At 40.4% G+C, this 24263-nt stretch overlaps 1 protein-coding gene and 1 long non-coding RNA gene across 5 annotated transcripts in view; one reads left to right on the top strand and one right to left on the bottom strand.

Annotated features, from left to right (window-relative positions):
- LOC140907288 (uncharacterized) overlaps nt 1–24263 on the top strand; it is a 48705-nt gene that overhangs the window by 22828 nt on the left and 1614 nt on the right. For 2 of the 3 annotated variants that reach the window (XR_012157442.1, XR_012157443.1), the window contains one exon: nt 537–1957. This is a non-coding gene — a long non-coding RNA (uncharacterized lncRNA). Of the gene's footprint in view, nt 1–536; nt 1958–23716; nt 23891–24263 lie in introns of those variants that run through there. The other variant, XR_012157444.1, reaches the window with a different exon arrangement.
- The window catches only part of CDK13 (cyclin dependent kinase 13), a 59778-nt gene continuing 44928 nt past the window's right edge, over nt 9414–24263 (bottom strand). For both annotated transcript variants that reach the window (XM_073332845.1, XM_073332844.1), the window contains 5 exons: nt 21599–21715; nt 20637–20768; nt 19755–19960; nt 15868–16413; nt 9414–14513 (listed from right to left, as the gene is read on the bottom strand). In XM_073332845.1, the coding sequence (XP_073188946.1) occupies nt 13666–14513; nt 15868–16413; nt 19755–19960; nt 20637–20768; nt 21599–21715 (1849 nt within the window). In that variant the 3' untranslated portion in view covers nt 9414–13665. The remainder of the gene's footprint in view (nt 14514–15867; nt 16414–19754; nt 19961–20636; nt 20769–21598; nt 21716–24263) is intronic.

Consider the following 24263-nt stretch of genomic DNA (forward strand, 5'->3'; position numbering starts at 1 on the left):
AGGCTGCTGTAGGGCTGATATCAGAGAGGACCTTCCAAGTCACAGTGCTGCTATTTCAGCGCGGGGAGGAAAAAGCTAAAATAAGGGAAATCTCCAGGCTACTTCCAACTCACTCTTCAGGGGGAGCTCCCTGGAAGACATTTGTGTTAGTTTGTTTAGGGTGACCAGATAGCAAGTGTGAAAAATCAGGACGGGGTGGGGGTAATAGGAGCCCCTATAAAAAAAAAACCCAAATATCAGGACTGTCCCTATAAAATCAGGACATCTGGTCACCCTAAGTTTATCATTGTACCTAGGAGCCCTAGTTATGAACAAGGTCTCCATTGTGCTAGGCGCAGTACGAACATAACAAAAAGACAGTCCCTGTCCCAGAGCTTACAACACAAGTATAAGACTAGATTGGTCACAGAGAGGAGAGTACAAACAAACAATCACACTGTTGGTCAGCTTGGCTGGGGGTGGTCTCTGCAAGCCAACAGCCTAAATCACAGTTGAGTGTTTTGAAGAGGGTAATGGGGTTTTGTGGATGTTTACAGGGAGCTCCCAAGTGTATGGAGCAGCATGGGAGAAGGCATGAAGGTGCTCGTTTGAAAATTTAACACATGGGCGATGGAAGCTGGCAACGTGGGCCAATCAGAGGTGAGTGTCAACAGAGAATGAGAGACCATCAGTAGTGGGGGATTGGCTGTGAAGGGTGTTGAAAGTGAAGACAAGCAGCTTATATGAGATGAAATATAGAAGGGAGAAATAGTAGAGGGATGACATGGCCAAAACAATGGGCTGGGGCAATTGTCTTTGCAGCAGGATTCTGAATAGTTAGGACCAGGTAGGACAGGCATGCATATGTCAAGGCCAGAGAGAAGGATGTTGCAGTCATCAAGTCACAAGATGTTGAGAGTTTTAGCCGGACAGATGGATAAAAAAGGCTGTGTCTTAGTGTATACCTACACTAGAGTTGGCAGATGTACATTCCAGTGCAAGGAGACATACCCACACTAGCTCTGATGGAGCTAGCATGCTAAAAATAAGAGTGTAACTACAGTGGCACGAGCAACAGGAGGGGATAGACACCTGAGTACAATTCCATCTGAAACCATAGGTACGTACTTGGGTGGCTAGTCCCTGCTGCTGCTTGGGTCGCTGCAGCTATGCTCTATTTTTAGCCTGCAAGCTCAATCCGCTAGTGCAGGTCTGTCTCCTCGAGCTAGAATTTTTACCCCGTCCAGTACTAGTGTAGACACCCTTGGAGATGTCATGCAGAAAGAATCAGCAGTATTTAGATATTGCCTAAATGTGAGGACCTGAAGAGAGGTTTGAGTTGAAGATGACACCCAGGTTACAGACCAGAGTGACAGGCAGGATGGCAGAGTTATCCACAGTGATCAAGAAAGGAAGTAGTGTGGGGGAAGATTAGGAGCTCTGTTTTAGCCATATGTTGCTTGAGCTGATGACTGGGCATCCATGAGAGAGACGGGCTGAGATTTTAATTGGAAAATGCTCAGTGCTGCATAACCCTGAGGCACAAAACTGAAGAAATCCTGAAAAACACAGCTTGTGCCCTTGAAACTGCACCCAAAGTTTTCCAGCAATGCTGCAAAGTTGAGGAGGAGCTATGAATACTAGCCCTCTGCCTTGATCCAAGCACTGGGGAAATAGACCAAGCCAAGGGAATCCCTGGCTCCTTCTTATCCTTAGCAATGCCCCTCTTTCTACCAGAATGGCTACTGAGCTACCACAAGTGAGTGAAAGACACAGCAAAATCCTGTCTGGAAGGAGAGGTCAGAGGAACCTCAGGGCAGAGACAAAGTGGAACATACACATAGAGCTGTTGACATTCCAGCAGCTGGGAGTGTGCGGGCAAGGGGGTTGGTATTTGCTGTGGGAAAAATATTTTAGAACATGCATCAGAACCGTGGAAGTAGCAGAGTATGCAGAAGTAATGGCTAAAGCAGTGGATCTTATCATGGCGAAAGAACATTGGAGAAATAACACAAAACATCTTAAAACCCCTATTTTACAAACCGTTTAGGGACCAAGAAGTTCATAAAATGTAACATCAAGATTACAGAAGGTAGAGTGCAAAAGATCAGAATGGTGCACTGAATCGCTTTGTTCTCATCCTTCAAACCAGTGTAAAGCAGTTCCAAATGCATGAAAGGCATTGGAATGTGGAGGGATGTCAACTTGTTCTTCATCCATGTCACTGATTTTTTTTTTCCATTGGGGAAAAATTATTTGTAAAATTGCTTGCAAGATTGAAGCTCATATAATTGAGGTTCTACTTATGTAAAAATGGCTTCTTCCTATACAAGACCTGCACACTTTGTATTCATAGTCATAGCTGCTCCTATATCTCTCTCACACACACGAAGAATAAAAATCTAGTGTTAATACATTTTTATTCTGAGTGTGTGAGAGAGAGATGGCATCAGAGGCTCAGACATCAGCAGAACGGTTAGTTAAGTTCCAATTCTAGGCCAAATTCTACCCCCAATTATACTGAGGACAGAATTTTTCCTTCAGAATCCACGATGTATAATTATACATGAACAGAAACTTGTTTCTCAGGTCCCAGGTTGAGTTTGCAAAACTGGCCATTAGAAAAGCCATTTTTTTACTGTATGAACGCAGTAAATTTGAGGCAGAGGACACCAACTCTAAGATTAGAGTTAAAAAGTTACTTTGTTTACTGCACATTAAAGCTTCTTCTACTCTCTATGTTTTGATATATTTAAAAATATTTTCTTCACGAAAGATTCGCTCATTCATCTAATGACCCATTAGGCTGAGCACTGCATAGGGTCATCCTGCAATGAAACAGCACTAAGCCCTCCGTGCAATCCCTGACACCTACAGGAATTGTTCATGCAGAGTTTAGCTAGCTTTGTCATGTGTGCCTTGACTATTTCCCACTACTTCACATACTGAGATGCATCTTATAGCGTCAGGGTTCCCTAAACTGGCGGCTACAAAAAGCCTGAACTGAGCAGTCATGAGAAGTGAATTAATGAATTTCAACATCACAACTGCTCAGACTGTATGAAACAGCAGCACCGACATTTCAGCTTTGAAGTGTAGGCGGTGCTGCTCTTCTTCCAGTAGGTGCAGTTGGAGGGGGAAGTTATCTTCCCATATACTTCTTGTAGCTGCCAGAAAGTCTGCATGGAGGAAAAAGTCTAAATTTTAAATGTGTTCTGGCCAAGGTAAATGTAGAATTCTAGGGTATGTCTACACTGCAATATTAGCTCAGTGTTAGTGGGACTTGAGTCAGCTGACCCTGGGTTACAGAATCCAGGGCTTGAGCATCTACACTGATTGTCAACCCTACATTAAGAATTTTCTAACCTGGGTTTGATCCTGGGGCTACAATGTCCACACAGCAGCACGCAGACCCGAGTCAAACCAGCTATGTCCCAGACTCCCTAACACCATCTCATGTTGTAGCCGCTCCAGCCTTTTGACTGTAGTGAATTGCAGGAAAACTTGACTATCCACCCTGCACACCAGAGGAAGTTTGAACAGCCTGCCAACACAGCCTACCGAGCAGTCATTTTGGTATGTTCACTCTAACTACCAGAGACAGCAACATGGAGGAGGCACCATTTGAAGAACTTTTGTTGCTTGCGCTTTCACTCCTGTGTGGGGGAACAGGCAAAGCTTCATGAGATGCTGGTGGACATTTCAGCTGTGTTTTCTGACCCACCAAAAGGCACCTGACTGCGTTTATGATGGAGCAGGAGGAAAAGGAGGCAACAGCACCACAAGTACCCAGGCATGGCAGACTCAAACTGGCTGATGCTGCTCCTTACACTCACTCTAGCTGCTGATGCTCCCTATGTAGGCCAACGCTTTTTGGAGCAGGACAACAAGCACAGGTAGGCCCATAGCATCATGTGGATGACAAACAATGGGCACAGAACTTTGGCATGAAGAAAGCTACATTTCTGGAGCTTTGTGAGCAGCTTGTCCAGGCCCTCCAGTGCAAAGAGGTACAGGAAGGCACCCATGCTATTCCAGAAGTGGATTGCTATAGGCCTCTGGAAGCTGACTATCCAGACTGCTACAGGGCTTTGCCAACCAGTTTGGTATTGGGAAAGACACTGTGGGTAGAGTGTTGGAAGAGGTTTCTGAGGCAATCAGGCATGTGGTTTACCCAAAGTGGTGGGCATAATAGATATTCCTGAAGTAATGGCTGGCTGGCTTTGAGAGAATGGAGTTTCCAAACTGCATTAGGGCCATTGATGGGACTCGTGCCCATAGTTTACCCTCCTCAAGGAGCACATGAGTAAACCACAAAGGGTACTATCCATTGTTATGTGAGCCCTAATGGACCACAGAGGCTGATTTATGAACATCTGTATGGGCTGCATTGGAAATTTCATGTTGGAAGGGCTTTTTGCTGATTAGGAATCTACATTCATGGATAGGCTGGGACACTATTCCCACCAAATGACATTACCATCCCCACCATTATTCTAGGGGCCACTGCCTGCCCCCGTTTGCCTTGATATATGAACCTTAAGAAGCCCTGGCAAAAGGTTTAATACACTCTCAGCAGGTGTAGAATGGTTGTTGAAACGTTTTTGGCACATTGAAGTCCTGTTGGCAATGTCTACAGACCTGTTTGCATGCCAGGGTCAGCAATGCTGTGCACATTACTGCGCTCTTCACAAGCTTTGTGAGACTTTTCTTCTGTGGACCTGACAGTGAGGGGCCACTGAACCAGTAGACTCAGCCAGAAAGGGCCCTACCATTGCTGGAACTGGATGCACCCAGGCAATGGAAGTCAGGGATGTTCTGTGCTCCCTCATTATGGACTTGCTTGGCCCAATGGAAGGTGGGGCTCATTGATTTGGGGTGGAGGTTCAGTGCTTGGGGAGGGATAGGGGCTTGAGTGCCATGCCTTTATGTACTTATGAATGACATGACCACTTACAAAATAGGGGCAGGGGGTGACTGATCATCATGAATTGACTTCCTTATATGAATCCATATTGTGATTGAAGTGTGTGTGAGTCAATGTACCTAACTGTATGGAGGAATGGTGTTTGCTTATTAATTCCTAGATCTCCCTGATCATGTGGTTACCATTATCCTTTTAAATACACATTGAATGATGTCACACAGTGATAGCAATAAACTTTCTTGGGGACAAAAAAAGCTTTATTTATAAACGTCTTTTTAAAGTACAACGTTCCCCCATTGCCAGGCAGGCCAGCTGTCATTACTACACTAACATCAGTTACAGGGGACAAAAAATGATGCCGCAAAAGCCAGTACTCTTGCAGCCATTATTGAGATCAGCTGCTCAAACAGCTCTCTCTGCTGAGGTTTGGCCTCCTCCCTTAGCTGCCATTCCTGTTCCAGAAACTGCAAAGCAAGTGCCAGTCCTCAAGCCCCACAGCCAGCCTCCGCCTTTTCTTGAGCCATACGTCCCTCTATCTTTGGTACTGGACCTGATTGGTGGCCCCGGCCAGACCTCAACTATAGGCTGATCACGGAAACACTTCCTCTTGGAACAATCTGTAAAGCTACGCTGAGCCAGGCTTGTACTGACCTGTGGCGGTACAGCAGCCACTAGAGGTCGAGGGGCCTGGAATAGGACAAGACACAGAGTTGTTGGTTCAAATAGCCCAGTGCAGGAGCACAGAAAAAAATCCTGGTGGAACTTCAAGGACATCAAACGTTACTTTTCCAAACTGAACCTCAGTATGTTGTGAGAGGGATGCTTCAGACCACAGAAGCTTCTTGGACACAGCGTGGTTAATCGCAGCAACAGAGGTGCAGAGGCAATGGTAAGTTGTAAATTCAAAACTGTGGTTTTTGTTTTCTAAAAATTGCAGAACTACTTGTGCTGGGGATGGGAGGTGGGCAGTCAGTGGTCATGTTACAAAGGCTTTTCCAATCATTTCAGGCTTGTGGTGCCCGACTGGCAAAAGATGATGTTATTTCAACCTGCTAGTGAGAAAACTGCAGTGTATGCAGCCAGCGTATTCAAACGCATAGTGACTGAACAGTACATCTGGTGGAAAGGCCTGGATACCTACCAAAGTGGCCCTGGAACGTACACCCTTCCCCAAAATGTGACTACTTATCTGGAGTTCATGCTGCAGGAGGAGTTTGCATCTATCAGCATCTGGGATTGGGAGGAGTTTGCATCTATCAGCATCTGGGATTGGGTCAGACTTCATGCGGGAAACAACAGGATTTTGTGTTAGGTTCCACCTGGCTGAACCAGTTATGATTGCATGCAAACACATGTAACTCCACTCCTGGGCCTTTCCCCCTCACCCTGCATATTTCTGGACGCATTTTCAAACCCCAGCCGTATTTGAGACAAATTCTGTTGTAACCTGTCTGTAGACTGCCTGGACTACCTTTATCTGAAATGGACTAGATTTATGAATGAACCTATTTCTACCTGCTTCTGCATGGTTCACTGTTTCCAGGTGGCTCATTACACTGCTGAGTGGTTACAGAGTGGCGAACTTACGGGAATGGCAGTGGAAGGGTAGTATTTTTAAGATGCAGGAGTGGCCTAGCAAAAATCTGCCTTTTCGCTTTCAAGGTATTTTTGCTGTTTGTATTTCCCTGTTGCCATTTGGAACTCCATGTTAGAGGAGGGTGGGGGATCATGCCCCTGGGATACAATCTGCTGTTAGTGGATACATGCTTCTAGCCAAGACTTCTAAGAACTTTTGCATTGGTTCATAGAATGGAAATCCATCCCATTACTGTATTAAATGGAGTCAGAAACTTACCAAGCTCTGGTGTAGCTTCTGACCTGTGTCCGCTGCAGGCTCCAAGGCGGGCTGTTCCTTGGCGGCAAGGCATCCAACAGCTCCTCCGAGTATGGTCCTAGGACATGCTGCTGTTCCTGTGGCAGAACCTCCCACAGGACCCTTTTCAGCAACAGTGTCACTTTGCTGGCTTCACTCTGGATTCTGAGGCCAGCAGGGCACCATCCCAGCTGACCAGCTCATCCTGCACCATTGGCTCTGTTCTCAGCAGTGCCCAGCACCTGGTGAAACACCTCATAAAGTGGGCACAATTGTGGTGAGTTGCCAACGGTGCGGTTCTGATCCCTGGTTTTCCTGTACTCACTCTTGAGCTGTTTAAGCCACTCCCTACACTGGTTACAAGTCTGACGTATTTCCCATGCTGCCAGCTTCTTCGCTATTTGCTGGTAATGCTTGATCATTCTAGCGTGCTTACTATGGTTCTACTGGCTTTCCACCAGAGAGCCATCAAAATCTGGCTGTGCTTCCATGATGGTGAAGCAACGGACTTTGCAAAAAAGGCTTGTCAGTCTCGTTGCAAATGCTGAAAGCTTTCTCATGGTGTGTTCGCAGCTGTCTGGTCAGAAGCCAATGGAAGGGTTAATGCTGGCTCACTCAGCTGCTGCAGTTCACCAACCAAGAGGGGTTGATTACATTTTCATTGGAGTCAATTGAGGATTCTTGGGATATAGAGGCCTAAGGAAGCTGGCCCATGGGATTCTGGGATATTTTTGACAAGCTCCCAGGACACGAGTCAAGCAGGACTGTTGATACTGCAACTCAATAGGCCTTGAACCCTGGATCCTGGCATGGCTTGGCCCCTCCAGCTCTACAGGGTCCTAGGTCAAGGCTGAGAGATTGTAGGTAGATAGAAGGGGAGGTTTAAGCTCAAGCTTGAGTCCAGGTTTACATTGTAATGTAACCATACCCTTAGAAGCTCATGGTTTGCTAGAGATGCTTCAAATGATGAGTGTATGGACAGCTGCAGGCACTATTCCTCATACATGAAAGCACATCAGTGTGGTTGCTGATGTGGTTCATATACAAATAGCATCTGTAACCCCACTTCGCTTGTTCATGATGGTTCTTTGAAAACTCCGATGCTTCAGTTAATAGGTAAAGTTACTTTGCCTTTGTTTCTTGTCAACTGATTTCATTCCTGTTATACTACTAACATTTGTAACTCACTGAGTTCTCTGTACTGAAATCCGGAGTCTTATTGTCGCTTGCTTCTCTCCCCTATGCCTTGGTACAATTTCCATTCAGCAGTTGAAGAAACAGCCTAAATCTTTGACAGAAGACCCAGGTTTCCACAAAAGTTGGTAGCAACTATTTCCTGAAATCAGGTATTCGCACATTTCCTGCCTGTGTGCTGGCCTAGCTCGCATGTACATCGTGTGCCCCACTTCACCAGAGAAAGAATGTACTTCTTCTAAATACAGTGAACTATACTTAGTATTTATTTAGAAGGAAAATGAAACATAGGAAAGTCTACAGACTACCTTGCTACGCTGTAGAGATGGTCATGCTGTTGAAGTTTTTTACCCAGAGATTTTTCTTTAACAAGGACCTGTTGACACTGTCTACATTTGATCCATTTTTCAATTTCCTTGCATTGGTTCAGCTTCAGTTGTGTTAGCAACTTTGATAGAATAGTGGTGGACAGCTGCAAGGCTAAACCCTTAACACTGTAGCCGCAGCAGCAGCTGTCCTAGTGCTGGTAACAGCAATGGCACTAAAAATGTGAACAGTGGATATTTTTCATAAGTCATCCTAGTGTAGAAAGGACTATTGTTAGAAGTCATGCCAGATTTCTGCATTTCTCTCCAACCATGGTATGAAAATAATTCAGAAATTAAAAACAGCCTGGACTACTGATTTGGAGCTTTTATCACTTTTGGCCTATGCCTGGATCCTCCTTTTTAGTGGGCTAGAAAAAAAGCTCATCTGCATCTCTACTTGGACATCCCTAGTATTTTACTTAAAATACCTCACTGATCTACATATCCCACTTTCCAGGAGAGCAACTAACTGCTCAGGCAGCAGGTTCTCCAGTCACCTAATTCCCTGAAGAGATGTGCTCCTCTCCCATGTTCTTGCTTTGAAGTGTAAAATAATTTATCCCTTTGTTCTACAATAGAGTCCAACCCTCCATAATTCAAGACCTCTTCATGTCATTTGAACTTGGTTTGTTAAAAATCACACTGCAATCTTCTCATTTGGCCAGCTAACTAAAAAATTCCCCTTTTTACTAACCTGACCCCATTGACTCTTGATCTGTTTCACTATGTAAAATAACCTGATTTAAATTCATTTTTTAAAATTTATCTTTATTCTGGCAGTTGTGACACTTCACTTGGCTTTGAAGTTTTAGGTATCCTGTGAACAATGGGTTAGTGACATCAGCACTGCAGTACTAATATTCCATTCCCATGATCACAAATTATGAATGTTAGATACACAAATGGAGTATGGTGACTGCCTGGCTTACAGATTTTAATATACTGAACGTTATTGAAGGTGTGGGATTCCAAAATGAATGGCGAGTCAACCTACTCCCCATCATAAGAAAATGTAAAATAATTTTTGATAGGCCATTTGATATCCAAGGAGGGAAAACAAGGATAAAAAGGCTGAAGTTCTCATGGTATTTTATTTACAGGCTACTCAATACATCTTATATACAAATGGCTTAAAGAAATATCAACAATAAGTAAGCTGAAGTAACAGTTTCAGTATTTTAAATTTTGTTGCCCTAAAATAATTCCTATGATAAGAGTACTTAACCTTGTTCAGCAAAAATTAGTTTGAATTTAAGTCCAGCACTTAATTTTTAAATATGAAACAGTTTAGATCTGAATCAGTTTTCTGGCAATTTTTTTTTATGGAATGGCATACTTAACTGCAGAGAACACATTAATACTGCCTCAAACAATTATAAGCATTAACCAAGATTTTTCCACCGACATAATTCAATTCTGAGACTTTTCATCCTTTGCCCCGGGGGGGGGGTTATTTTTCTCTTAAATCTAAAAAAAAATTTAACAAGTTTGGCTGAAATTTATTTCCTCTACTGGAAATGAAACATGGGGCCAGATCCTGTAGTTTGGGACCTAATGGAGTTTTAGCCTGAACAACAATTGCATGGAAGTTACCTGTGCTAGTTTTAAAATTAGTTTTACAGCTTATTTATAAATCTCAGCAACTGATGGGCCTTTAATAACTTTCTTCAAACTGGCACAAACTCCTGATATAAATGTAGCAGGAACAGCAAACTCAAAGCATCAATAGTTTACATTAAAACTCCTTCCACCTCTGTTTAACGTTAAGCATCTGATGCTTAGGATGATAAAGGTAATAGTAATTAAATATGTATGGAATAGGTATGAAAAATATAAATATGCAATTTTTAAAATGTGTAAGTTTAATTTTGTAGCAATTACATTTGCATTTAAAGATCATTTTGTTACTTGGTAGGGGTTTGTTTGTGTTTTTGGTTCGTTTTTTGCTCTTTGTTCTACTCAGGATTGCTTTATCCTAGGATCATGAATTTGTTTTTATGTTGTCTCTCTCTCCTTTTCATTTGGCTGAAACGATGTAATATCCTATTAGTGCAAATTGTGATGCCTGTCATACTTGCATTATGTGTTTTTAATTTTTTTCTCCAGGTAATGTTGGAGACCACTTAATTCAAAATTAACTATTCAACGTTGACGTGGTAGGTCCAGAATCAAATACTTTACTTTAATCTGGATTGTAGAGAAAAACACTTTTTGATGTTTGGTCCAATTCTCTGCAGTACTTCTAGGAGGTGCAACACAGATGTAATCCCAAGGGGAAAGGGGGCAAAGTACCTTTAAGCTATTTTTTCACTTCCCATATTCTGTCCCATCTAGGGGCTGGCATGACCTCTGGGCACATCTTAGAGCAGCCACAGGGGTTACCTTCATTTTTTTGCAGCCTTCTGAGGGCTGAGTCATAGCCTGGAATTGATGGAGACATGACCTCCTTATCTGGGCTGCTTGTAAAGGGAGCGTCATAGGGCTCATACCCCAAAATTGTTCTGACCCTTGCAATGTGTTTGACCCTTGAAGGGTAGCAAAATGTCACAGAAGGGCTGGAAGTGGGAGAAATCTCTTGCCTGGGTTTTAAAAGAGGCAAAATTATTGTGGCTGAGTAATTCAGCTGAATTTCTGAAATATTTGAACAGTGTGGACCATTGGTTTTCAAATGCTAGGCCAGTATTAAACTAAAATTAGTAGAGAATCACTGTGCAATACATATACCAGCAATGGCATGTGAATGGACTTGCTAAATCTTAATGCATCTGTTGCCAATCAGCTTTGTATCCTTTTCTAATTGCTCTTTTATTCTTATTCAGTCAAGATTAAAGTCTAAAATCAGTCAGATGTTTGATATCAACCAATACATTCAACATGCCAAAGTTTCTAACTACATGGAACATCTTAATTGTCACAGTATTTCAGTTCATAAATCAAACTGCTCTATCGCTATTTATGCAGACAAGAGCGAGCGTCTTTTTACAGAAACGTAGGTGAAATAAGCATCGTTTGACTTGAAAGTTTACCTCTATGCAAGAAGCTGTAAGAGGTATGATTTCGTCCTCACATTTTATTGTTGAAAGTCAAAATCACTTATTCCCGATTTGTTCTTTATCATCTATTTTTCATTTGGACTTACCTGCTTCTTAGTGAAGTCTCACAAGGCTTTATTTTTGGAAGTGCAGTACACATTAATATTTGACCATGCATTTCTTGCCACAAAGGTTGTATGTGGTTGAAAGTCTTTGGCTAGATTTTTATTGTTGAGCCTGGCTTTTGTTTTATCTGAGCATACTTTTATAAAAATGGTAAGACATTATAGCTGAATACTGTCCAGTCATAAATGACAATTCTAACACTATTCTGCTTGCATTTATTCTCCCCTGCAAAAAATACTAAGATGTGTTTAACTCAAGAAAACTATTCAAACACAGTATCATTTCATATAAAGTGTTTAATTTCTTTTAAACACAGGCTATTCAGGTCACAAATATTTGTTTCCAGCTTAGCTGCTTTTATTTTCAGACAGTAGGATTCTCTAGTGTGGCTGATGAGAACTGGGATAACTATGAGATTTATAGGGAAGCCTAAAGAGATGAGACTCACCATGATACAACTGCAGATACTTGAACACTATTTAGCTACATTTTAATGTTCTTCACACCCTATGCTGCAGTAATTAGTCATAAATTAGAACCAGAATTTTAAATGAAATAGACAACTTTGGCTTCTAATCTGAAAATCCAAGAAGTCACTGACATGACTAAACTGGTAATAGTGTAGGTAGAAATTTTACCTTTTAAAAAGTAATTAAACACTGTTACATAATGTATCAATTTATCAACTGGATAATCAGTTGGAAAATTGTTTCCAATATGGGCTATTAAACATTCTTTTCAGTACATGGAAAATATAGCCATATCCCCTCTCTGCAGGAGAGAGAGACTGCTGTTCTCAGAGGAAAACATGCTGGAAAGTGTAACTAATATAAAACTGGAGTGGTGGTTTCTGGTAGCAATTTTAGCTACAGTAATTTTTGTTGTTGTTCAAAGACAGATTCAAATCGAGTATTACAATGATCCATGGAATAGCTGAATATAGAAGGGATTAATTGGCACAATCCCAGTTTCCAGAAAATTTGAACTGCATTAAATACTGGTCTTTAACCTCGGAGGCTTTCCATAATGCTTTTATATGTGGTAAAAAGAGGAGACAGTTCATGAGTTTTGTGGGGAAAGCTGACACTGAAGAAAAAGACTGATCTCATTTAAAGTCTATTTTACCATCCAATAGCTCAGTATAAAGTAGACCTTATTTGGCAGAGGGCCTACAGAAGGGAATACAGCTTTTAGAAAAAAGTTGAGGGAAACCTACCTTTCTTTAATGTATTCACATTAACATTCTCTCAGTAAATTCAGTATGGGGAAGGTCATTTCAATTAACTTTGTATACCTACTAAACTGGCTTAGCGGACATAACTGGCAAATATGCCACTTTAAAATGCACTCTATCCAAGTTGCCTATAATTATCTGTGTTTTAATGTAGTGTATCTATAGTTAAGTATTAATCTTTGAATCAAGCTACAAAATAACTTTAAAGAAAGGGAATTTCCTTTATAAGAAAAATGTAGAGAATTTTTGCAGACCTTAAACTTACATGTTAAGGCACTTACCATTCAAGTAAAACAGTTTTTGTACAAACGTCTGGGAGATGAGGACACATTTTACTACACCATCTTTTTTTTTTTTTTAAAAAGGAAAAAAATAACATTGACCACATATTTATAAAATTGTTGCATCAAGAGAAAGGTTGTGTTTTATTATCTGAAATGAGCACAAAGTACACCTTCCACAATAACACTGAAAGCAGTGCAAAGACTGACAGTGACCTTTGACTAAAGGTAGTTTTGTAAAAAGAAAAATACCAAATAAATCAGTGCCCTGCTTTGATTGTTGTAAAATTTTTTACATAAAAGTTGGTCCAAACTTACAAAAAAAAGCACAAATGTGCATAGTTCAGAAGATCTGAAAGAGTGCCATAAAAAGCTGATGTCCCTAAATTTAGCATCCACTTAAAACTGCCAAAATACAAAATAAAATTCATAACTAGAATTTGTGAACATGTACAATCAATTGATCTAGTTTCCAGACAGCATGAGTTTTAAGCAGTTTAAATTTTCCTACTGTATGCAAGACCCTTTTCCACATAAAAATAAAGCTGTTGAATTAACATTATTCAAGTCTGTTGGATTGCTGCTTTAAACTGCAGCTAGAAAAAAAAGTCTTTCCAGATAAAAACGATGTGCCTGAGGAAAAACAGATACTCAGTATGGTAATCCTCTGCCTCGCCCTCTGACTGTTGATGTGCTAATGTGTCCCCTGTATCCTTGGGAATATCCAGGTCCTTGGGCTGAAGAAGTCCAAGTTTGTCCATGTATGTGGCTAATGCCACTAGGGTTTTCTTGTAAATTACCTCCATAACTATAGTTGTGCATCTTTGTGGACAAAGAATGAGTACTTTCTGACCCTGTGGAAGTGTCACCACTGTTTCCCAGAACTGCAATAGGGCCATGGCTATATTCAAATCTATGGTCTTTATCTCCACTAAACAACAGGGGACCAGTGTTGAGGTAAATGTCTCCATAACCAGTTACTGAGCTGGGAAACGGTTCTGAAAAGGCAGGAGGCGGTAGTGCACCACCAGAGTGAGATGAAGCAGTACTGTAGTTATCCAAAGACTGAATATCTGAATTCCCAATGAAGCTTCTCCTTTCCAGTGCCCCAGATGATCCACTTCCTATTCCATCACTACCACCATAACGGGCAGAAGAGAAAGAAGATCCAAAGTTATCCTTGTAGTCAGATACATAGGAGTCTCTTGCCTGATAATCCACACTAGTTGTTACTGGTTCCACAGCTGGCTGAACCTGATGCTGGGAAAGCAGTTGCAGCAGAGCAGCTTTCACCCCAGCATGAGGATCCGTTCCTGAAGAGCTAGAAATAGGCAAACGCTGGTTTTCTGTCCGATAATCTAGGTCGTCTTCTTCCGTGAGAGGCGGTGGTTCTGGTGGCTCAGGAGGACGCTGGTCTGGGGGCAAGATGCGAGGGCGTTCTTGTTCTGGTGTTAGGGTAAGAAGCCTCAGCTCAGGCTGTCTAATCAAATCATCTTGACCTAAATGGATCAAAAACAAGAGCCTTAGAACAAGATCTGAAATTACATTTGACAAATAATTACAATACCAGAAGGGGAAGAAAAAACACTTTGCAAAAATATCACAAAGGTTTGCTAATGCACTTCTTCACAAAAAATAAAGGTTAACCAACTAAAATTAAGTTTAAGAGCATCTGAGAAAAGGCATTTTAGAGAAGCAAAAAGACACTGCCCTCAAAGGTTTTTCAGAACAGAGTTCCAGGATCCTTCTGCAAGCACACCTGATCAGCTAACTTAAAGACGGGGGACGGTGAGGAGGAGGAGGAGAGGAATTGCACAGTATCCTTGAGGAGTTTGGTTGCAACAGATGTTATGCCAGAACAGGAGGAAAGTGCACCAGGGATGTGGACCAAAGCCCATACGGAGATGGGTTTTGGGAAAGGGACAGAAAGGCTGCTACAAATGGTAATGGTAGAGATGTTACATTCCTTCACAATATTCTTCTACAGAGCCGCCAATGCCATTTAGTAACAAGTAAACCAAAATGCACTGAGGCCATATGGCTGAAATACTAATCTCATGATATTCAACAGAAGAATTAAACTTTGAGAAGCTCCATGAGATAAACATTTCATGTGTGCACAGTATGAATATAAATCATACAGAATTTTAATGAAAATTTTAAGTTGACTATATTCATTTCACAAATGGAAAATTTGCACACACTGGTCAGGTAACTAAAGGAAGTAGGCATGGACAAATTTTGATGCTGTAGTTAATTAAACAAAAGGAGTTTACTTAAAGGGACTCTGTTAAAGTTGGTAAACCAATGATCTACAATTAACTAAAGGAGACCATCTATTTTTCCAGTCAAAACCAGTTATTCCTCACACTGAGAAATGCTGCCAAACTTTCCATCAGAAAAGCAAACAGGTGTATATGTATATTAGACAGTAAACATTCAGCAGAGGTTTTTGTTTGTTTTTTTTAAACTGTTTGTACAGCACCTAATACAATGAGACCCCAACTCTGACTGGGGTATCGAGGTGCTACCATAATAACACAAACAACAACACAGTGTCAGTATAACTGCATGTCTACCAACCTTAGAGTAGGCTGTATACGTACAGTATAATAAAATCAGTCACATTTAACGATGAAAGGGTTTTTTTTTTTTTTTTAAAAGATAGTGACAAAAAGGAAATGAAATTACTTCTCACGTCCTCATTGTCATTACTCCTGTGCATGTTTTGCTAATGGATATGGAGTAACCATGCATACACGGGGTACAAAGCATGTTGTTAGCTGTTTATCTCCAAGTCACTCTCTCTGGGGGTCAAGATATCTACTTATCAACATTAAAAACTGTAAGTACCTGCACATGAGTATAATGATTTGATCAGATGTGGGTAAACAGATGGTGGAGATTCCGTGTCCTCCTGGTTATCCGATGCAGGAGTGCGGGGCTCCGGAGGCTGCCTGAGTTGTAACGACATTTCATTTCCTGATCCATTCTCCTTCTCCTCTAGTACAAGATCTTTTTGCTTTGTTTGCTGAGTCTTTAATAACTGAGACAACAAAACAGCAAATGCACTCTGCACAGCTGCCTGGGCAGCATCAGTCTCAATTTTAGGCTGTGTCAGCTGAGCAGGTGGTAAAGCTGGCTGAGTGACTGCTGGCTGTTGTAAAGGCTCCTGTTCTGGTGGTGGTGGAGGCGGCTGTTGCTCTGGCTGGTTTTCACCTGCTGCCAAAATACCAGCAGGAATGTTTATTTTATCTAGTTGCTGCTGAGTCTCTGCGTTTATCTTAATATTCAACACTTCGGCAAAATGTGCCATACTAACACTTGATTTAGACTGTAGAAGATTTAGCAGGATTGCCACTTCATTCTGGTTTAACTGCTGTCCAGTGCTTGTTTTCACTAAAGACAAAAAGGAGTTTTAAAAGCGTTATTTAGAACTGTCATATTTCAGAGGCTCCAAATCAAGCTTAATAGCCCATGGCTGATATTCTTGGCAAAGTACAGGTTTCTGACAATACAGAAATGGAATGCTTTTACAAATTAATTACATTTGGAAGAGTATTAATAGGAAATCAAATAGCATGATCCAATACAGAGAATATGACTTACAAAGGGCACACCCACACACTAAGACAGACGAGAAACATCATGTTTGAGCTCAATTTTCCACAATACAATGAAGCCAGGGTTTAAGGCCACCTGCCTTAGACAGCTGTAAGATTTCCAGTCACCACAAAGTCTCCTATCTTTGACATATTACATCCCTTTGCTTAAAAAGTGGCCAACTGCAAAACACATTTCCAGTCATACCCTGACCCTCCAGATGCTTAATTTGTATGCTGGGACACCTGCTAAGGTGACCAGACGAACTGACCCCAAAGCTCATGAGCTATCTGAAGGTAATGGCATAAGTGCAAAACTACTGAGAAGGACAAGTAAAGTGCTGAGTAAGATAGAAGACTGTTCTGTTGATTTCAGAGGTGTCGGGAGACAGCCACATGAGAGCAGGAGCATGGGTTTTAAGTCACTTAGTGCTAGCTTTAAAGAGCTGGAGAAAGTAGTCTAAGTTTAAAAGAACCCACAAAGGCACTTTATGGTGAGGCTTCTTATTTGTGTTACGAGACTTATGAACTTTAAACAGACAGAACAGATCAAGGGTACACTCAAATATGAAGCAGGAATGGAACAGGATCCCTTATTCAAGGTGTACCTACAGATTCATCATGAAAGAGAGCACATATACCTAGCAGCATGACTGGTAAGAGAAAAGAAACTGTTGTTAATTGGGAATGCCACAAAATTCTAATAATTAGAATTTCAATTCCAGATCTGCCAGTTGGTGAACACAATAAAAGCCTTGGATAACATCTTATTTAATTATAATGGGGAAATTTCTTTCTTTATAGAAAAATGAAGCAAAGGCATCACGTCTTCCTATTTATACAAACAGTGCCTCTGTCAGGTTGATATCAAATATCCAATGTCAAAATTGAACTTTCACATGTGAAACTAGAAGGCTACCAATGTAATGTAACTTCTGGCAGCATCCAATGAATGCCTGGAAAGCTGGAATTTTTAAAACTTTCTGTCCTTGGCATTTGACTCATCACTGAAGTGGACACAGTTGTGAGCAGACAGTTGTTGCAAAATTAAATCAGCCTCCTTATTGATTTGCGCTGTGGTGCTACCAGCTAAAATGTAGTGAAGACAGTGGGAATTCAAAAACAATTAACTTATTTTTATTTGGCAATGCACAGAACTCTACTCTCTCAGACGCTTTGCACTGCATTCTCTTGATGTATTAATTAGCCACATAACAGACGTCAATCCTGCTGCAAATTACGTGACATCTGAAAATGGTCTGTTCAAGAACCAGGAACAGAAGATATTTCTCAGAATCCAAAACTGAAAATCCAGCAGACAATATGAATGGAGACAAAGAAAAGTGCAGCATCTTTCTACACACCCCAAAATTTTAGAAGTTATCCATATCATAGGGGAATTCAAATTCTTGGTGGAAATCATAAGTGAGCTCCACACACACTGTTAAGTTATAAAATGTAATGACAAGAGCTTCACATAAGAACCAGAACAGTAGCAAATAATCCAGGACAAATTATTTTTTACCCAAAATGAAAAATATTAGTGCTTTGTGCATTGTCATACGTGCAATGATTTAGTTCATTTAAATCTGGATAAAGCCTGCACTTGTTTGCCCCATGGCCTTGTGTATTTGATCATTCAGCATGGACACACTCCTGAATCTTAGAACATAAACACAGACATTTTCAATTTTATACAATACTGTGTCTACTCCACCACACACTAAAACCTTGCTTTCTCCACCCTGGAGAAGTATATTTTCTTCTATACTTACACGTGTGCCACGAATGACATGGGGCTGAATAATAATTTTTTGAATTCTTTGGTTAATTTGGTATTCGATATGTACTATTAATACTGTATTAGTAATGATTAATACAGTTAGTACTCTATGAGGTGACCAAGTGTTATAACAGCATAAAGAAAATAACTCCAACCACTGGGACTCTAATACATTTTGCTAATCTTCAGCATTGGATAAAATTTTTAGGGGATAAGCAGAGTTTAAAAGTCTTGCCAAGACTTGAGGCTACTGTTGCAAAAGAGTGGCAGAAATAGACTGCTGGATTACAATGAAAAACAGGATGATCAGGAGCAAGAGGTGGTAAACTATATGGGTCATGAGAACTATATCAGTACATCTCTGCAATATATACTTGGAGCTATGGTCTACTGTTGGAGAGTGGATTTGAGATTATTACTGTCCATACAGAATTTAAATGAATGCACTACACATTTGCTCTTTCAATTCTTGCAGCTCCCACTATATTTTATACTCGCTTGCCGCATCATAAAGCTGTCTATATGTCAAACTCTTGTCTGTTCCTTTGTCAGCGGCCCTACACACACACAGTACAGAATCTGTATTTCAGAATGCAAGTTAAAAAACACCTTGCTTATAGTAAGGCCAGTAGTACCAACTCCTGCATAAGGAGACACCCCATTTGATTATGGTTATAAATTAACATTTTCTTTCTAGTAGCTTCTAAGCAGGTTTTTGTATCATTAAGCAAGACACTCTAGGCTTGGTTTTCTGCTTTAATGGGTGGGGCTGGGAGTACTGTAGAAGTAGCTCACTAATTCTCTTGTTATAAGAGCTCCCTCATCAGCTAGTATCTCAGTTCAGCGTTACCAGTTAGAAGAGATTTGCTAAAGCAGATACACTTGGGAGAGGGAAGATTATGTAACATGGAAGAGGAATCTATTTGTTGTGAAGATTATGTTTGACATGAAACCCTCTCCCTTCAATTTATGTCATGATCAGTGAGGTTGCTCTAGACTATGAAGAGCTGTACATTATGAGTTAGAGCACCTGCTTATGGGCAGGGTTATAAGAAACCTTGAGGTGGACAACAGACCCCCTCCCAACCACCCCGAAAATTAAAATTACTACCAGGCAGGTCAAGATATTTAAAAGCTTTGACATTGGTCAAGGTGAAAACTCATTATGTGAGTCATATTGGGAATGCCTGACTACTACTACTACTAAGGACAAGATAAATCTTTAGCATTTTTAAAATTTACACTATTTTGTTTCTCTTAAGAATTCTAAGAACTGAAAGTGCTGACATCTACATTTCTAGATGCATAGTGAGCAAGTAACAGACAATTTCAAAATGACAAAAAAGATTACTGACCAAGTGCTACACTAGAGTTGCCCTGAGTTGTGAGTTTGGAAGAAGTCTGCATGCTTTGTGGGGTGTTGGTTCTGCTATCATCCAGGCCTAAAGACAAATCCTTCCTTGGAATTTTAGCTGCTGTTGTGTCATCTGTCATTCCCATCTGCTTCTGCCGTCTACGTTTCTTACTCCACAGTTCATGACAATCTTGCCACAAAGGAAGGCTGTAAAGAAGTATGGTAAATATTCAGCATTATCTGTGTACAAAATATTAAAATAAATGCTCAATATACAACATAAGATCTGAAAAGGTGTCTCTGTGGGGATTCTTTGAATCCATACTCATAACAAGTGTGTAATGCAAGCATAATCTCACAAGAGCTTCCTAGATGGAACTATTTATCAACTGGCTTCATCTCATAAACAAAATGAATATTTAGTTTCTCAACATGACAATGCTGTCTACTTGGATTGACAGAGTTTACAAAAAGGAAAGGTGCTCTAGTATAAGAACTCAGCAACTTGCAATCCTCTAAACAGTAATCCAGAATTTTTGCTTTAAAATAGGGGAATAAATGCTTTTGCTTTTTTTTTTTTTTTTTAAACTCTTGTTGTTTGGAGACATTCATTCTTCTAAATACACTTGAAGGTCACTAACTCTAGGAAAGATGTACAAAATGTCTGACTAACAAATCAAACATGGAGCTAGGGAACAGTTCTCATTCATAGTACAGGAGCCACTCAACTTTGCAGTTCTCTTAATGGGACGGTTACTAATATCTGACACATTAGGTATTATGTTTGTACTACCTTTGTTTTCACCACTACACAATGAACATTAAATACACGCTCCCATTTTGTATCAGGTAAGCACTGACATTACCACAGGAAGTAACTTACTCTGGTGGAGGCATTTTAGCAGGTTCCACATCTCGCAGAAACTCACACTGAAGAGCCTGTTCAGCTGTGCAACGCTTGCTAGGGTCCAAAGCAAGCATATAATCAAACAGATCTAATGCAGCTGGTGGAATACTGGCAAGAAGGAGAGAAAAATGGGGGTAGGGGGGTGTCACATTTGTGTTATTTCAGATGCCACATCTTTGTGCTCTAAAACTTGTATTTTTTTAATTTTGTCAAGTAGCCTTTAATTGTATGATTTAAAACTTGGGCCTTATATTCATACATTTGTTTTAAAAGTTTTCCTTTTAACAAGGGTCTAATATTACTATACACTTTGGAATTTAGCACAGACATTTATACTTTTTAATTGGGCTACAGACAATAATTCTACTGCTTTAAAGTTACACAAGTAGGCTCCACTAATATAAACAGGATGATACATTTTCCTAAACCCCAAAATAGTTGAAGGAGTTTTTAAAATAATCTTACAGATGTTTTCCGTAACTTTCATGTTTGTTATTTGCACGAGACAACTCCAATGGCATTATTTTAGGATACATGGTTTAGAGAATTAGTCTTATATACTGAATTTATGACTAACAAGTCCCTAATGTTAGGCAATCACAGTTAAAAGTGACTAAGTACCCTGACCTGCTTTTAGCCATAGGGACAATGAGCAGGTGCATCCAGGGCCAAAGAGCAACCATTTCCAAAGTACAAAGCTGACAGGTGGCTGAAATATTTGGGTCAATTCCCCCTTCCTTGATACATATACACAGCTCCCATTAACTAACAACAATAATAGCTCGGCGTGTGTATCTAGGGAAGGATAGGAACTTGAGGTCACTTCTCTCTACATTTGACTGAACCCAGAAACAAATCTTTGAAAAATACTGAAATTCTTAAAGGACCTAAGAAAACTTAATGGAATACAGATGGTTAAATGAAGGCTCCATCCTTACAAAGCAAACTCTTCTCTCAATTTTCGACGATACTGCTTCTTTGGTTTCATGGTGTTGAAATAGGCTAACTTTATTACATCAGGCCAGACTGCAGGACAAGGACTCCCACAAATTCGGCTATACACCAAAAACAAAACAAACAAACAAAACAAAACCATCAATGTATGAGATCAAACACAACAAGGTGTGTAGTTGTAGTTTTATACTCACAGGCACTGTTAATACAAAGAAAACAAATTCTAGTCTCCATGGACATATTCACAGGCTGCCTGTAATCCATGGCTATGAGGTTTTTCAAGAGTTGGGGAGGAAGTGTAGGTAAATATCCACTCTTAAGAGGCCAAAGAATACACCACTAGAAAAACTGTTACCTCCCCCACACTTCTCCAGAGTAGAGGCTCTTTATAAACAATTACTGTGTTCTTGAAAATGATAGAAGACTCCACTTAGCATACTCAGGTAGCATCCCATGGACCCTAATGCAAGGTCAGTTTCTTTCACAGATGGCTAGACAGGACAGAAATTTAAAGGGCAGGAGTGAATTTGGATGAGTTTAGATCTATTACGTTTCTCTCTTTTACTCTTGGTGTGGAAAGGAACTCTGACAAATGACTGGAGTAAACAACACTCCATTGCTGACTAAGAATTTAGTTATCTGCTAAAGAACAGCAAGGAGCCTTGTGAGGACCAAAGGTGGTGGCAGAGATTTGGTGTTTGATTTTTAAATTTAAGAAAAAGGACTGGGGGTTGAATTAAAAAAATTAAAACCATCTTTTGGCCAAAGGAAAGGGTCACTGAGCCAGCCCACCTCCCTACATGTGGTTGCACAAGTCTGTCCCTTCCACTGGCTTTGTCTAGCATAGGATTTAAAGATGGGGTGTTCCAATGTGTTAGCCACCACATTTTTCAAAAGTCTGTTGTGGACAAGACAGTGTAGACTTTAATACAAGCAAACCTGATGGAGTTAAAACCCAAGCTCTCCTCAGGCTTTAACTCAACAAATCTTAGCCCATGTTGAAGGCATTGGGCCTCGTCTACACTAGGCTTTTTCAAAAGTGTTAGTCAGAAGGTATTAGTAACATATTTTAACAGTACCCCTTTCACCCTAGTCTAGACAAGGCCACTAAGTGTGAAAAGTAGGGTTTATGTTTTGTGGGCCTTGCAGCCAGAAAGCTAAATTTGCATAAATCCTTAGTTGATGCTGCTTGTTTGTTTTCAACTTCCACAGCAAGTTTTTCCTATAAATAGGGTGGTCTTGGGCAGAAGAGCCTACACCACCTTTTATGGCCCTTGGATTCCCAGAAGACTAGAAGTATTTTCTAGATAGCTAGAGACTTATCTATAGACCATATTTAGACCACTGTGCCGCCTTTGTGCCTATTTATACTATCTAAAGCATATTCTGAAAAAGAAGTTAAGACAATGCTACTTTTTCCTCTAGACTTTTTCCTGATCCAAGTCTATCTGTGGTCTTGAAATATTGAGGGAAAGACCACGGGGAGAAATTATCAACATTTTTTTTTTTTTTTTAGTCACCTATGTTGGTGGTAGAGGCATCGAATTAATTAGAAGTGGCTTGCAGGCTAAAAATTGACAATGATATGACTAAGAACTATTCCATTATAGGTGGTTTAGGTTCCAGTTAAAATGTGCTGGGAACAGTCATAATGTATTAAATTTTTAAATGTACAGCATCAATAAAGAGAAAAAATTAAGCTATGAACAATTAGTTGACAGTGTCCTTTTGATATCAGAATAAATTTTACAAATGACATCAACTCACTCTATACAAAACTATGTCCAGTTTGGTAAAGAAAGCCAGAACTGGAATTAAGTGCTACACTGCCATCTTGTGGTTAAAGCAAAAACAACAAACGTGTATTCACACAACATGAGTTTTGTTTTGAGAGTGTAAAATGACAACAGGGTGACCATCGCCATGTTTTGCTCCTTCTGAAGGGTTGTTACACTTTTACAGACCAACTTTCCTACATGTTACATATAGCATTTACAGCCCATGTAACTTACTGCTTTTCAGAATCAAATATTTGACCTCCTGTGAAAAGAGATCAGGGTAAAGGAGCAATTCACTGACTCATCCTCTTTTTCCTTTTGTAGGAAGAAGATTCCATACCACTGCCTAGGTTGATTATGATATTAGAAGCAGGAGCCAGCATTTGCCACCTGAATAGAGAAAAGAGGCTCTGACTCTACTAATTCAAACAGCTACTGCCTGAGAAGATCCACTGGGGTGGGAAGGTGAAGAAAGCCTTGACCTCCCCAAGATATCTGGTAACTCTTGAGGGAAAGCAGAGAAACACTCCTTCCTGTAGCAGACAGAAGCCAGTTGCAGACATGTGAGAGAATGAAGAAGCAGCATAGGACCAGCAGTATGAGAGAACCTAGCCTTGAGCAAAGCTTTCCCTTTAAAACAGTCATTCATTATTCTCCATGTTGGCCTTTTAACCTGCTGATGGGAGAATGGAGTAAGGAAGCTGCAGTCTCACCTGCTTAAAAGGGTGAGCATGTCAAATGCCTCGTTGTGAGATGGGTTTCAGTAAGGGGTAACTCCAGCTGCACTATAAAAAATCCTACCTACCACTGCATTGCTTATGCCATGGAAAGCTACTAAGCACTTCTCCAATTCTGAATAGTTTGTTTTACA

The sequence above is a fragment of the Lepidochelys kempii genome, chromosome 2, assembly GCF_965140265.1.
Source record: "Lepidochelys kempii isolate rLepKem1 chromosome 2, rLepKem1.hap2, whole genome shotgun sequence".
NCBI lineage: Eukaryota > Metazoa > Chordata > Testudines > Cheloniidae > Lepidochelys > Lepidochelys kempii.